This window comes from Scomber japonicus, chromosome 23, assembly GCF_027409825.1.
Source record: "Scomber japonicus isolate fScoJap1 chromosome 23, fScoJap1.pri, whole genome shotgun sequence".
NCBI lineage: Eukaryota > Metazoa > Chordata > Actinopteri > Scombriformes > Scombridae > Scomber > Scomber japonicus.
The window spans coordinates 19,916,906-19,931,778 of NC_070600.1; the positions used below are offsets into that span (position 1 = coordinate 19,916,906).

General features: G+C 39.3%; 1 protein-coding gene across 1 annotated transcript; it reads left to right on the forward strand.

Moving 5' to 3' along the window:
• The first annotated feature begins 1,134 nt into the window (after positions 1–1,134).
• On the forward strand, positions 1,135–14,167 carry usp44 (ubiquitin specific peptidase 44). The gene is made up of 6 exons (XM_053314153.1): positions 1,135–1,172; positions 7,685–9,396; positions 10,197–10,395; positions 12,416–12,524; positions 12,625–12,875; positions 14,043–14,167. The coding sequence occupies exons 2-6, from the start codon at positions 7,840–7,842 to the stop codon at positions 14,165–14,167; spliced, it is 2,241 nt and encodes a 746-aa protein (XP_053170128.1). The 5' UTR covers positions 1,135–1,172; positions 7,685–7,839.
• The last annotated feature ends 706 nt before the right edge of the window (positions 14,168–14,873 follow it).

Genomic DNA, 14,873 nt, shown 5'->3' on the forward strand with positions numbered 1-14,873 from the left:
GCAAAGTAATGTGTAATAAATAATTGCAGTGGAAAAAAAATTACAATATTTAAGTGAAATATAGTGAAGCAGAGGTATATTCGCATCAAACTTACTGTCAATACACAGATTTAATACCTCATTGTACTTGTATGCACTTACAGTAGGTCTTACTCTCCACTTTCATAATGTGAGTATCATTCTTACTTTTTTAAACTCTGAATTTTGTGTATCAGTTTATGAATAAAAGCCATGTTAATAAAGTCATTGAGGCTGTGAGTGTAAATGATGAGACACTACCATCTAGTGGTATAAAATTAAACTACATCTATTTCACCATCAGTGCAAAGCAGTGATTTTCATTATTACCCCCTTAAATGTTTCAGTAGCCTACAATAGTGGTGGAAGAAGTACGCAGATACTTGTTACTAGTGTAACTGGGTCATACAGTATGTGTAATAACCTCTAGTTTACAGTGGTGGAAGAAGTATTTAGATCCTTTAATTAAGTAAAAGTACCAATACAGTTTGTAAAAATACTATATTACAAGTAAAAGTCCTACATGAAGAAATCCCATCAAGCAAAAGTACTGCAGTATTATGAGTGATGTAGTTAAAGTAGTAAAGAAAAAAGTTCTGATACACAAATGTATTTTCAGTTTGTAACTTTTTCTCTAATATTGGATCCATGAGAGAAATTTAGAGGGAAAAATCACTATTTTAGTGGAGCTGTTAACAACTCATAGACATCTGAAATGTGACCCTGACTACACACTGCTTATTGTAATACGTCGAGAAACCATGTGAGAAGTTTAGAGGGACTTTAGAGACTTTGTTATATTATCTATTGATGTCAAATCTTTATCTGAAAAGTTACTAAAGCTGTCAAAATAAATGTAGTGGAGCAGAAAGTACAATAATTCCTTCTGAAATGTAGTAGAGTGGAAGTACAATACTCAACTTAAGTTAAACAAAAAAACCCTCAAAATGATATACTTCAGTACTACTTTCAATATGTAGAAATAGTTAAACTTTTTACATCATCCTCATCATCGTCATCACCAACAACAACAACAACAATGACGTCACGAAGCGAGGACGCGCTCGAGCCAGCACCACGCGACACAGGGCACTGACAAGATGGCGATCATTTAAGAAACAGAGGAGCTGCTGCTGCCGTGAAGGAGAGGCTCGGTAGGCTGGTTTCCTCCTTTTTCTCCACATGGACAAGTCTTAAATTTTATTTTTAATATAATGTATGTTGTGTTGTTGTTGTTTTAACACATCACAGGTGTAACAGTGTATCCGGCATGTGCATGTAATCCTCTAGGTTTTTAAAAACAACACACACATCCAGCAGACCTGTGTGTGTATGAGTGTGTATATGTGTGTGTAAGTGTGTATGTGTGTGTGTGTGAGTGTGTGTTGGAGGTGGTGGTGGTGGGGGGGCTCATTGTGGAGCTTCTAACCCGGGCTCCAGGAGCTGACCTCCGGCTAACATGTTGGAGGATTACCGCTGTTAGCCTTGAGCTAAGCTAGGCTAACATTAGCAGCTAAAAGGTGCTTCACTAATCTCCTTTAATAAATATGATATAGTACTAATTATAACGCTGTTTATACGTGTGTGTGCACATGCTGCTTATGTTTTTAGACATGTATTGTAATGTGTGTGTGTATGTGTGTGCGTGTGTGGGGTTTAAATCAGTTTTAATCCTTTTTTTTTGGTGCATGATAATTTCAGTATATTTGCATCAATTACAGGCTAATCTAAATAAGTTGTGCTGTTTCTCCACTACTCGTATCATGTGTCACAGTTAGTTTAAAGTCTTGACTCACTCATACTACCATACTTGCAATGGCTTTATTTTTTAAGACCATGCAGCCACAAGGACAAACCCAAAGCAAGGCGCGCTAACTTGCTGATAAAAAACTTATAAAGTCTGAAGAAACAACCCCTTCGTCCTCTTCCTCCTCCTTCCTCCTCCTCTCAATACACTGTTTGTCATATTTGACGCCACTCCCTGCTTTATTATCAACTCAATCTCTTTTTATATGTAAAGGTCAGTGCAGTGGTGATTGCTGCAAGGATAATGGATAAAGTTAGATAATCATTACAGTGCTAGTTAAACTTAAATCATGCTCCCTTCCTTCTTCCTCCTCTTCCTCTCCTGTATGCATGTAAAAAAAAAAAACTCTTTATAATAATTTGTGTCACTCAAATATGTGTTTTTCCCTCCTGCTTGTTCTTACAGTTTGGGTGTAGAGTGATATATGTGCAGAAGTGTCTGGCTTGAGCTCACTGTAAATGCAAATTTTTTTAAGCGGGTGCATCAAAGAGCCTTAATATTTAAACACCACAATTAATCTGAAAAGCCAATTAGGGTCAAATATTGCAGAGTGAAGTGGAAATATGAAGCTTCAAATGCACAGACAGTGAGTAAAGGCTTTATAAAGCTATAAATAGCAATGTAGTAGTTACACTTTTGAGATAAAATATAGTTGCATGCTCATAGATTGTGCATATATTTTAATGAATAAGAAGGATTATGTGTCATTTTAAGGATTTTAATGTCATAATTATACTTTTTTTATGTGTCAGTCTGCATATAGATTTAAAATCCTCTCTTTTCCTCTCGTCTCTTTTCCATCTACGCAAACGTCTTTAGTCAGAAACCTCTGCGTCTTATTTGACTCCAACCTCGAACCTCAAAACTTTTCTTTTAATTATCTTTTGAGTATTGTTAAAGTCCTATTTCATATCTGAGATCACAAATAATTTGGAAGCCAGTTCTTGTCCAACGTTTAAGCGTGAGGTGGAAATATGAAGCCTCACATACACCGAGAATAGACTTTACATGGAAGTCGGAGATTTTAACATCAAAATTAAGGATTCAAGGATTTTTTATTGCCATTCCAGCCATGTAGGTACAAGTAAAAGAATGAAAGACAGTAAAAAAAAATTATAATAAAGTAGAAGAAGAACAAAGTGAGCAGTGTTGCGTACTGTTAAAAAAAAAGAGGCGTTACAGTAAGACCCTGAGGGAAATAATAAATAGTTAAAATCATGATAAAAGTAGCAGCAGCAGCAGCAGCTCAGAGTTTATGTATTTAGTGGGGAAGAACATGTCAGACACACATTATTGTTCCAAGTAAGAGTATTTCTCAAATGTCTTAACACATGTCTAGAGGGGCGGATCTTTAAATGATCATGTTAATATCCTTAAAATGACATTATCTTCTTCTTCTCACCCTCATTTGATATTTCCAGAATCTATAAATATGCAGATTTAGTTCATTTTTAAAGCTTTCCTGCTGGACCTAAGATGTCGTTAAGAGGTGTAATGATTCACAAAACTCACAGTTTCAGTTTTGAGTCCTTTATTGGATCCTCAATGACAGTAACGTTCAAGGTGTCCTCTGTTTAAATACAATCTTAAATCATATAAAATATTTAATACTCATTTGTTAAATTAAAGTGAAACAGGAGGAGGCATGATACTGTCTTCCTTTTTAAAAAACATTTCAGTTCATTACCTTAAAAACATTTAAAGCAAGGACCTTCACACATGATCCTCAATTACAACATTATTCAAGGTGATTATGTTTAAATAAAATCTTAAAATACAGAAAATATCCCAAACTTATTTGTTAAATTAAAGTGAAACATGAGGCTTGATACTGTCTTCCTTTAAACTAGCCTCTGTCCACATCATCAAAACTTTCTTATAAACATGAACACACGTCTCGTCCTGCAGCTCAGCTTGTTGAACGAGCCTCCAAACAAACACTCTCTGAGGGAAAAGTGCAGCCAGACAGAGAAACAACACGTAAACATAAACGCAAATATCACTTCAGGCCTCTTAGTAGATGCTGGTTTGGTGGATTGTCCCCGTTAGAGACGCTCTGTCCGTGACTTGGAGCTACAGCAGCTTGTTTATTTTGTCTCTAATTAGACTTTAATTGCTTTTAATTTAAAGTTCGTTCTGTTTTATTTCACCACTATCTTCTGTGTTTGTGTTTCACCAGAGCCTTCGAGTTACCACATCACACTCGTCCAAATTAAATACTGGACTCAGACTCAGACTATAAATACTGCTTTCAGACTAGTTGTGATGTCATAAATCATGTTCGTATCGCCGCCAATGAGCTCCGAGACACTGTCGTCTTTCAGATGAATGTGAAACCAGCTTTTTTTTTTTTTTTTTAAATGTGCAAACCTCATGCATATGGATTAACAAGCATACGGGTAATACAGGAAATACATTTAACAAAAAATAAAGGTGAAAAGACACTATGAAAAAAAAACAAGGTAATGAAAAGAAACGAAAACCGGCTTTTTATTGTCAAACTCTGCACAGTGAAGCTCAACACAGCCAAAAAAACTGAGGGAATAAAAAGAAACAGCACATTATTGATGGAGGATGATTTAACAGAGATGCTAAGTTATCCTGCATCTTCACTGCTTCTCATCATGACATTAAAAACTTAGATATCTGCTAACTTTCTTCAATTAAATCCAGATAAAACTAAGATCTTTATTTTCTAACTACACTAAAAGTCTTCTCTGAGAAACCTCTGTGTCTTATTTGACTCAAACCTCCGAAACCTTTTTATTATCTAAGAAGTATTACTAAAGTCCTTTCTCATATCTCATATCTGAGCTCATACATACTTTCATTTTCTCACTTCTACTGTCATAGTTTCCTAACTGCAATAAATCAGAAAATAAGTCATAGACTAAAATTATACAGAAAAAAAAACGTCATATTGTTTCCTTCTTAATGTCATTAAATCAATAAATCAATCAAACTTTAATTATATATGACCTTTCATACAGACTAGTGTAGTTCAAAATACAGTAAGCTGATTGACAAGCTGATAATAATAACACAGAATAAGTGACAAAATAAATAAATAAAAATAATACACATTTTAAAAGATAAAACTGGAGACTAATGCACACAAAAGAAAATAAAAATGCTTAAAATTTTTAATTAAATAAGTACAAAATAAATTATTAAATAGATTTTTTTTAAATAGTTAATTCAATAATTAAAGAGAGAATAAGAGAAAAGTTTTCTTAAAAGTTTAAGTAAAAAAAAAAGACTAAAGTTAGATAATGAGAGAGATTAAAAGACAAAAGAAATAGACAATTAAAACTGAAAGATAAAACTATAAAATGATAAGAGTGTAAAATAAATACATTAACAAAATAAAACATCAAAAAACAAGCACAATGGAATATATTTATTAAAATACTATAAACTGTTATATTAATAAAAAGCCAGTCTGAACATGTAGGTTTTGATTTCCCTTTAAAGATGTCGTAGTTAGTTTATTACTGAAATGATTTTTACAGATTTTGGCTTAAAGCTCTTCATGGCGTCGCTCCAGGCTGCGTATGTAGATTATTTGGCTTTTATCAAACCAGCACAGACAGGAACGTGTTGGCAGTCCTCTAAAGTCCAGATTTAAGACCCAAGAGGAGAGAAGAGATTTTACTGTTAGGACAATTTGACTTTTGAACAACTTTTTAAAATATTTGATTATTTTTGGTCCTAAAAAATTAAATTTAACTTCTAATTCCTTCAGTTTTGTGAAATGTATCTACATGTGTTTGCTTTTATCTCTTTCTCATTTCAGCCTTGTAAAGCACTTTGTCATCTCTGGTTTTATAAATATACTTTCTTATCATTTTAATTATTATTATTATCATTATAATCACGGTACCACCTGATGATTCAGCTCAAAGTATGTAACCCTCCGTCATTTAGTTATCTTTACTCTGGCGTGTATGTCTACCCCCGTGGGACAGTTTGGGACTATCGCAGCAGCAGTGATTATTTATTTATATCCCGGTCTGCGGCTACAGACACACACACACACACACACACACACACACACACACACACACTCGTGGTGGTTTTTAACACAACTGTGACGAACCCTTATTGAACAAACATGCCCACACACGCCACAGCACTGCTAAACAAACGCCCACGCTGACCTGCACGCTTTTGAGTCACGCTCACTTGTTCTGTGAGTGTTTTTTTTTTTTTTTTTTTCGTGGTTTATGAAATGAAGAGGAGAAAGAAAGTGGGACATTTCTGAAGTTTGAGGCTTTAAAGGATGAGTTCACAGTTTTTAAAGTGTGTCTTAAATCAACAGTTGGGAGGTTTTCTCTTTGCTGTAATCATTCTTTCTGTTCATACTGGATATTAAATGTGCGTTAAAATGTGATTTAAAGTGATATTTAGTGTAAAAAATGCCTTTAAAAGTAGATGTGAAGCTTTTATGATACCTCTACAGTCTGAATTAGTCATATTAAGTGGATATCTGACACATTTACAGTCTTTTTAGCATCCTTGTTGAGCTGTAGTGGAAGTATAGTAACAAAAAAAGGGAGTTTGGCACTAAAATGACTCTAACTCTAATAAATGACTCTAATATATCTACTTGATTTGACTCATTTGGATAGCTGAAGCTTCATTTTAGCTTCACAAAAACTTTTAAATACATTTTTTAGCACAGAGAAACATTATGAAAGGATCTTCTAATGGTCATTATGAACAGGAGGAATGATTACAGCAAGAAAAAAAAACTGCTTTAATGTTAATTTTCTCCCCTTACTGTTGTCTTAAGACGTGCTTGAAAAACTGTGAATCTGCCCTTTAAATAACAACCTGCACATCTTTCCTTTAGCTGTGATACATCAACTTCAGAAATGTGAATAAAAAGCAGGAAGAGGTTGTAAGTGGAGTCTGCTGCTGAGACTGAGACTGTCTGAGTGGAGTCGTTTCCTCCTTTTTGAATTCAATTAAAATCCATAATTTAATAAATATTCTCCAACAAGTCTCAGGAAGCTTATGAATAAGACTTTCATAAAGAGGCTCGGGAGCTTCTGTGCCACTTCAGCTGTCTCTCAGAGATTTTATATATTTAAAGAAAATGAGTTTATATACCTGTGAAATCCTCTTGAGATCTTTTATTTCATATTTAAACTCTAATGAAAAGCTCTAAAAGTCGTCTTGTGTGGTGTTGTAACATCCGGGTCTAACAGTGTTTTCTGTTGAACAGTCATTTTTTATCAAGCAGGTTATGTGGAAACATTAACGCCTGCTCTGCTATCTGGCAGCCAGATTGTTTAGTGTGTGTAGCTGTGAATCATAAAAGAGGATATTTGGAGGTCATAATGTTCTTTTTTATAGATCAGATCTGAGGTTCAGTTTATGAACATTTCCTCAAGTGAAGGTCGGGAACATCATAATGTCCGTGTTAGTCTTGTAACAGGAGAGTGACGAGGAGAGTAAGTGTAGCAACAGGGAAAATTAAGCATTCTTAAACAAAACAGTATAATAATACTAATAAATGGACATTACATTGCAGCTACTCACCAAAATAGTTTATTAATCACTACAGAACAATAACTGTCTTAAGATGCATTGAAATAAAAAATTAAACATGAAACATCTGCAACAATACTTTAAATGTAAGAACTGTGAAAACGCGAGTGTTTTGCTGCATTGAAATATGAACGTTCATATCTTGATATAGGTATGATAATGACGTTGAGCTCTGACTCCAGGTTGGACGGGACTTACTTGACTTTCTCTGTCAGTTCAGCCTTTCTTTTCTTTTAATCACCTTCTCTTTATTCAATCAACTCATCTTCTTTAACCGAACGTGTCCTCTCTGTCCCTCCGCAGACAACACCATGCCCTGTTCTAAGCTCACCGTGGTCGCCATGGTGATATGAAAGCCGGTGTGAAACGCTGACACGCACGCACGGACTTGCACACAGACGGTCAGTTACTGACTGACACACGGCCGGCCAGCCAGCGCGGCGGGTTGGGCGTGTGTAATGGACAGGTGTAAGCATGTGGGGCGGCTGCGCCTGGCCCCAGACCACTCCATCCTCAACCCCCAGAAGTGGCACTGCGTGGACTGCAACACCTCAGAGTCGATATGGGCGTGTCTGGGCTGCGCTCATGTGGCGTGCGGACGCTACATCGAGGAGCACGCCCTGCAACACTTCCAGCAGCAGCACCACCCGCTGGCGATGGAGGTGAACGAACTTTATGTTTTTTGCTACTTGTGCGACGACTACGTCCTGAATGACAACGCCACCGGAGACCTCAAGCTGCTTCGTAGCACACTCAGCGCCATCCAGAGCCAACGCTATGAGGTCACCACCCGCAGCGGGCGCACCCTCCGCTCCGCCAGCGCCGCCCCCGACGCACTCATGCCATCTGGCGCCCGTGAGCTGCAGCTAAGAGACGAGGACAGGATGTTTACCGCCCTCTGGCACCGCCGCAGGGCGCTCATGGGACGCGTTTTCCGCTTCTGGTTCGGACTCACTGAATGCGGCAAGAAGAGGGAGGAGGAGGAGAGGAAGAGGGAGGAGGAGGAGGAGCAGAAAAGGGAGTCGAGGGAGAGGAGACGGGCTATGAAGAGGCAGCTGCAGGAGGAGCTGGAGAACGCCCCCCTCAGGAAGAGTCGGCGCTTACGTCGGAAGAGCCAGAGAGTTGCGGAGGCGGCGGTCACACCACCGACGACTCGTTCACGCAACCAGACAAGAAGCCCCGTGCCGTCATCCATCACCCGAAGGCCGAGGACTCAAAGCCCCGCTACGCCCACCCCCAAGAAAACAAAAAACACAAAAAAGCCCCAACCAACAGTTAAAACCCGAAGCCGCTCTTCTACCACCAGATCTAAACCCAAACCGTCATCAGCAACCCCCCGTCACGCCCAGACGCCTGTCCGCCACAAGCAGAGCACCAAACAGGGCGGGTCACCGTTCAAACGGCGTCCCACGGTAACGCCCGGAGTGACGGGTTTGAGGAATCTGGGCAACACCTGTTATATGAACTCCATCCTGCAGGTTCTGAGCCACCTGCTCGTCTTCAGGGAGTGCTTCCTGCGCCTGGACCTCACTCAGGCTCTGGAGCTACTGGCATCTGCCGTCCACGGCCAACTCACAGGCAAGACCTCTTCCCAGTTCCCCCTCGCCCAAAGGAGGGGGTTCCAGGCCAGCTCGGGCTCCGGGGCCGGCCTGAGCGGCGGGGCCTCGCGGGGCCGCAGCATGGAGCTGATTCAACCCAAAGAGCCGAGCTCGAAGCACATCTCTCTCTGCCACGAGCTGCACACCTTGTTTCAGGTCATGTGGTCGGGCAAGTGGGCGCTGGTCTCGCCTTTTGCCATGCTCCACTCGGTGTGGCAGCTGATCCCGGCGTTCCGCGGCTACGCTCAGCAGGACGCTCAGGAGTTCCTGTGTGAGCTGCTGGACAAGGTGCAGCACGAGCTGGAGAGCACGGGCCAGTACACGACCAACGCGGGAGTGTCGCAGACACAGAAACGACTCATCAAACAGGTTCTCAGCGTGGTCAACACTATCTTCCACGGCCAGCTGCTCAGCCAGGTAACACACACACACACACAAACACACACACACACACACACACACACACACAAACACACATACACACACCTGCAGTCACCTTCGACAGACATCTTCATCTTTGACTGTGTTTTAAAAAATTCTGATTAAATTTGACTTTGTGTTCTTAAAATTCTTAGAGGTTCAACTTCCAATACTGACCCTAACCCAGTAAAACAGAATAAAAGATTAAGCCACAATATGATGTGTCAGCCCACTCGAAGATCTCAAATTAAAAATAATAATCTCACTCAAGTCTCAGGACGTGCTTCTGCAATAAAAATAATCTACTTTATTCTTGTTTATATCCTGAAAGTCTTATTGTGACACCAGCAGACACAGAATTAGCCGATAAATATGATATTATTCAGACTTCAGGGCGTGAAACTGTAAAGTTGGAGTTCTTACAAAGTTCATCATCTCTTGGTTTCAATGGACGGACGAGGACGAAGTGCAGCGCGAGTGCAGAGAGTCAGCCTGAGGACAAGAGATGAGTGTGTGCTTGTAGAGGCAGAGCACGCACTGAGACACCTGCTCTCGCTGAATAGAGGACTGTGTCTGCGAGGGTTTTTTGGGGATCTCAGAGTATCACCACTTTTTATACTTTTTGAGACAGTAAAAAGCTCTAATAGAGAAATACGACACTGTCAGCGCCATAAAAGTAGGTTAAAGGGTTAGGGTCAGATTAAAGTTATAACACACCACCATGCCGTCCTCTGTGAATCCCCTAACCCCTAACCGCCCCTCCTTCATCGTTTCCCCTCCGTCTCTCACGTATTCAGGTGACGTGTCTGGCATGCGACCATCGCTCCAACACTGTGGAGCCTTTCTGGGATCTGTCGCTGGAGTTCCCCGAGCGCTATCACAGCAATAGCAGGGAGTCGGCCGCGCAGGCTTCGTGCCATCTCACCGAAATGCTCGCCAAGTTTACAGAGACCGAAGCGCTGGAGGGAAACATCTACGCCTGTGACCAGTGCAACTGTGAGTCCAGTAATGCAAACACACACACACACACACACACACATGCACACACACACACTTTGTTTTTCAGCTAGATTAACTTTAGAGGCTTTTAAAGATTTGGTTCACATCAATATGAACCCATTAACATCTATAAATATGATGAGATTTGTTTTTTCTTGTGCTAATCTTGAATAAACATGTCCTAGAAATATGTTTGATAGTGATAGAGGTTAAAGGAATATTTATCTCCTCATCTAAAGTCTACATGAAACTCCAAATCATGCATCCTATTACCCTTTAAAACAGGAGACAGGGTTAAAATAGAAATGTTTCCTTAATTATCAAATGTAGTTTTTCTGTGGAAAGTTTAAGCGTAAGATAGAGAAAGAGAAAGAAGGGGGTTCCCACGTTGCTTTTGACTTAATAAGATGCAAGATGGCAGCAGCTTCTCTCGTTCCCTGTATTAGCATTAAACCCAAAAACCTGAGCGATACTATTATACTATTAATTATATCCCTCAGTGTGTGCTGTGATGTCTCTCTATCTGTGAGATTTTATTATTTGCTAGTACACTGCTCACTCTATCTCTTTATTTATTTATCTATTTTACTGACTTATGTATTGACTTATTGTGTAGATGTTCATATATATATATATATATATATATATATTAGAGCCTGACTGATGCTGGATTTTAAGGGTTCGGGGGCCAATATTTATATATATTGGGCGATGATCTAATAATATATAGATAAACACACATTTTTTAGGAGTGATCCCTCCAGTGTGTTTATCAAAGATATGTTATGGAGGCCATGATATTTTACAGTTTAAGGATAAACTTTATTGTGAAAAATCATGTCAGTGTAAAATTAACTGGTAATAATTATAATTAGCTATGAATATATACTTAAAAAAAGCATATATTAAACTTGAATTAGGAAAAATGATCAAGTATACATAAACTGCTGTTAATACAACTTTAATCCACATACTACAAAATGAATTGTTGTGGTGACATCATCAAACTACAAGTAAACATGTTGAAACTTTTTGTCTAAATATTATAAGAAGGGAAAGAGAGAGATTAATGATATGAGAGACTAAATATTAAACTAGCAGCATTCAGAGTGACTTCAGCTCCGTGTGAATAAAAAATAAAAACAGCCTCCTCATTTATTTGAGTCTGTCGGCACAAAGGAAAAAAAATAAGATCATCCAGCAAAAAAAAAGATGATTTAGGCTGAATATTTCCATTAATTATCTCCATAGAGACCAGTCAAACATGTAATAATATAGTCCTCATAGTCCTATCTGTCTCTTTATTATCAACTCTTGCCCCCCCCCCCCTCAATTATTTATATAATGATAATAACAAAAGGCCCAACTGTTCCAGTGAAGCACAAACTGATGAACAGACACTCAGTACATCAGCCAAACTAAAACTAAAGGACAGTGACACCTGCTGGAGATGTGAGGAAGAAGTTGGTGCTCTTGTAAACGATGTTACGATACCATGCTGACTAGTATGGGTATGTTTGGCAACTACAACAGGATGTAGTATGATATTGAGACACTTGGAAGGCGTCTAGTCTGTGTTGTTTTAGGGGCCGAATCGAACTAATGACAAGAAGAGAGGGGGAAGATATTTTTAATCAAGTCTGGGGCTCTTTGATTTTAATAAAGGGGATGTCTGATTAAATAAGGGGAACCTGAGTGTATAAGTTGTTTTTTTACAGCTCTCAAATAAAAATGGTTCAAATTTGACCCTGAACATTATGTAAGGACCCAAATCTATCCTCCTCCAATGTTTCTCTTGAGTAGCTACAAAGATGAGTTGAGCCGCGGCTTTTGGAGTAATATTTCTATTTCTTCTTCTTCTTCTTCTGCTTCTTCTGCTCCTCCTCCTCCTCCTCCTCCTCCTCCTCCTCCTCCTTCTTCTTCTTCTCCTCCTCCTTCTTCTTCTCCTTCTTCTCCTCTTCCTGCTTCTTCTCCTTCTTCTTCTTCTTCTTCTTCTTCTTCTTCTTCTTCTCTGCAGCTGCTCGACGGCGGACCTCCTCCAAACCCCTCATCCTGACCAAAGCACAGAAACAGCTGATGGTCCACAAACTGCCTCAGGTGCTGCGGCTTCACCTCAAACGCTTCAGGTAGGACGACCCTCACTCACTCTGTCACGACTCTCACTGAACGCTCTGCTGTGATTAGTCCGCTCACTCTCTCTCTCCCCGACTTGTGATCGGTCCTCAGGTGGTCCGGGCGGAACCACCGGGAGAAGATCGGAGTCCACGTCAGCTTCGACCAGCTTCTCAACATGGAGCCGTACTGCTGCATGGAGCCGTCACCCAAAGGCGTCCCGTGCTCCAGTCCCAGCAGCCCCGGCTCCACGGGCTCGCCGCGCCCAAAGCACTTCCTCTACGAACTCTCTGCTGTGGTGATGCATCATGGGAAGGGCTTCGGCTCTGGCCACTACACTGCCTACTGCTACAACACAGGAGGAGGTGCGTTCACAGTCTTTAAAACAAATAGTTCTCTGTTCAGATTTACCGGTAGTTTGTTTTTAGATAGAATCTGATCATTAGAAGCTGAAATATTCTCATGTTTATTAACCATTTAACTTTTATTACTAAAGTACAGTTCACTAGTCAGGATGAGCTTTTAATCCGTCTCTTTAAGTATCCCAACTTAAAGTACAATTACTGTAGTATCCCTTAAAGTGAAAAACATTAAACAATTTTTATGATCAAAATCTGAGTCTTTGCACTATAAAAACCTAATTTTTGAGTTATTGCTGATTATAAAAACTTAAATCTGCCCCACAGGCAACAAACTATATAATCATTATTATATACATGGCAAATAAAACTCTCATTCTGATTAAATTGTAGGTAACTGAATATAATCTGATAGTTTTAGCATATTTTTTTAACGATCATTTTATCAAATTTGACTGCTGACTGTTTTGCAATCTTTAATTATTTTGGTTGATTTTCTGCTTTCTGTCCATTCAATACAGTATAAACTCTAATTATCGGATTTGAAACGTTACTTAACTGATAGATAGATAGATAGATGGGTAGATAGATACATAGATAGATAGATGTACTTTATTGATCCTGTGAAGTAAATCATTGCTCTATAGCAGCAGAATTAACTGTAGTCAAGAAAAAAATGACAATAATTTCAAAGCATTCAATACAGTATAAATTCTATTTAGCTGACTTTATTGAACCTGCATAAAAAAATGACAAAAAAACTAACAAATGATAATAAATTAAAATTGGAGGTTTCTTTAACAAAACTCACAGTTGGCAACTTATCAATGAATTGATAATCATTGCAGCTCTTAAATTAATCAAATCTTTGTATATTAATTCAATTTGGAAGCATGAAAACTCCAACCTAATGGTGCGTTCAAGGACACTCGTACATCTGACACTTAGGTTTCTGGATGATGACGTTTTCAATGCAAGAAACTATAATAACTATAATAAAGTCATAAACTAATTTAATCTGTTACATAACGTTTATGTTTGAGCAGCTGACTCTCATAAAAATATGTTTACAGGACGTTCATCCAGATAGATTAAATATGCAAACTCTCTTTCTTTTCTTTTCATTCATTCATTCATATATTTATCTCCTTGTCTTCTCTCTGTGTGCTGCAGGCTTCTGGGTTCACTGTAATGACTCTAAGATGAATGTGTGCTCAGTGGAGGAGGTGTGCCGCGCTCAGGCCTACATCCTCTTCTACACACAGCGTGTCACTCAGGACAAGGACCGGCCGCTATAGGACCATAACCCCCCCAACCCCCCCCCCCCAAAAAAACCCACCTTCATCACCTCTTCCTCCTCCTCCTCCTCCTCCTCTTCTTCCTCTGCTGCAGCCAGACGACCACTCAGCGAGAAGATATCAGCACAGCCCCATATCTCTCTCTCTCTTTTTCTCTCTCTCTCTCTCGCTCTCTCTCTTTCTCCTTCTCTTTCTCCTTCTCTTTCTCTTTTTCTTTCTCTCACACTCTCTCTCTCTCTCTATCTATCTCTCTTTCTCTCTCTCTCTCTCTTTGGGCATTTTATATCCTGGGAGGTCCTTTTTTTTTTAAATCTATTTTTCTAAATAAGGATAAAGAGAGAAAAAAAAAGACGAAGAAGAAGAAGAGAGGAAGAGCTCCTTTTTTAAAAAGAAAAAACAAACACAGTTCTGCTTTGTGAATTTCTTGTACATGGTGTTTATATGTAGGTATTTTTTAAAAACAAAAAAATTTGGTGATGTTTGTCGGATCTGTGTACAGTTTGTATTTTATAAAGAGGAGAGTTATCAGCCGAGATAAAAGTCTCAGTAGCAGCCAACAATGACTTTTGGCCTGGTGGGTGGGGAGCGGGGAGCGGGGGGGAAGGGAGGGGGGGGGGGGGGGGGTATGACTACACTCATTACATACATACAAGTCGTACAGATGTCTGCCCACCTACCTACCTGAGTCTTTGGTGGCTTTCTTTTT

Coding starts and splice junctions, on each gene's coding strand:
- usp44 (XM_053314153.1), top strand. CDS start 7,840: ATGGACAGGTGTAAGCATGTGGGGCGGCTGCGCCTGGCCCCAGACCAC. Junction 12,525..12,624: donor CTTCACCTCAAACGCTTCAG/GTAGGACGACCC, acceptor ATCGGTCCTCAG/GTGGTCCGGGCGGAACCACC. Junction 12,876..14,042: donor CTGCTACAACACAGGAGGAG/GTGCGTTCACAG, acceptor TGTGTGCTGCAG/GCTTCTGGGTTCACTGTAAT.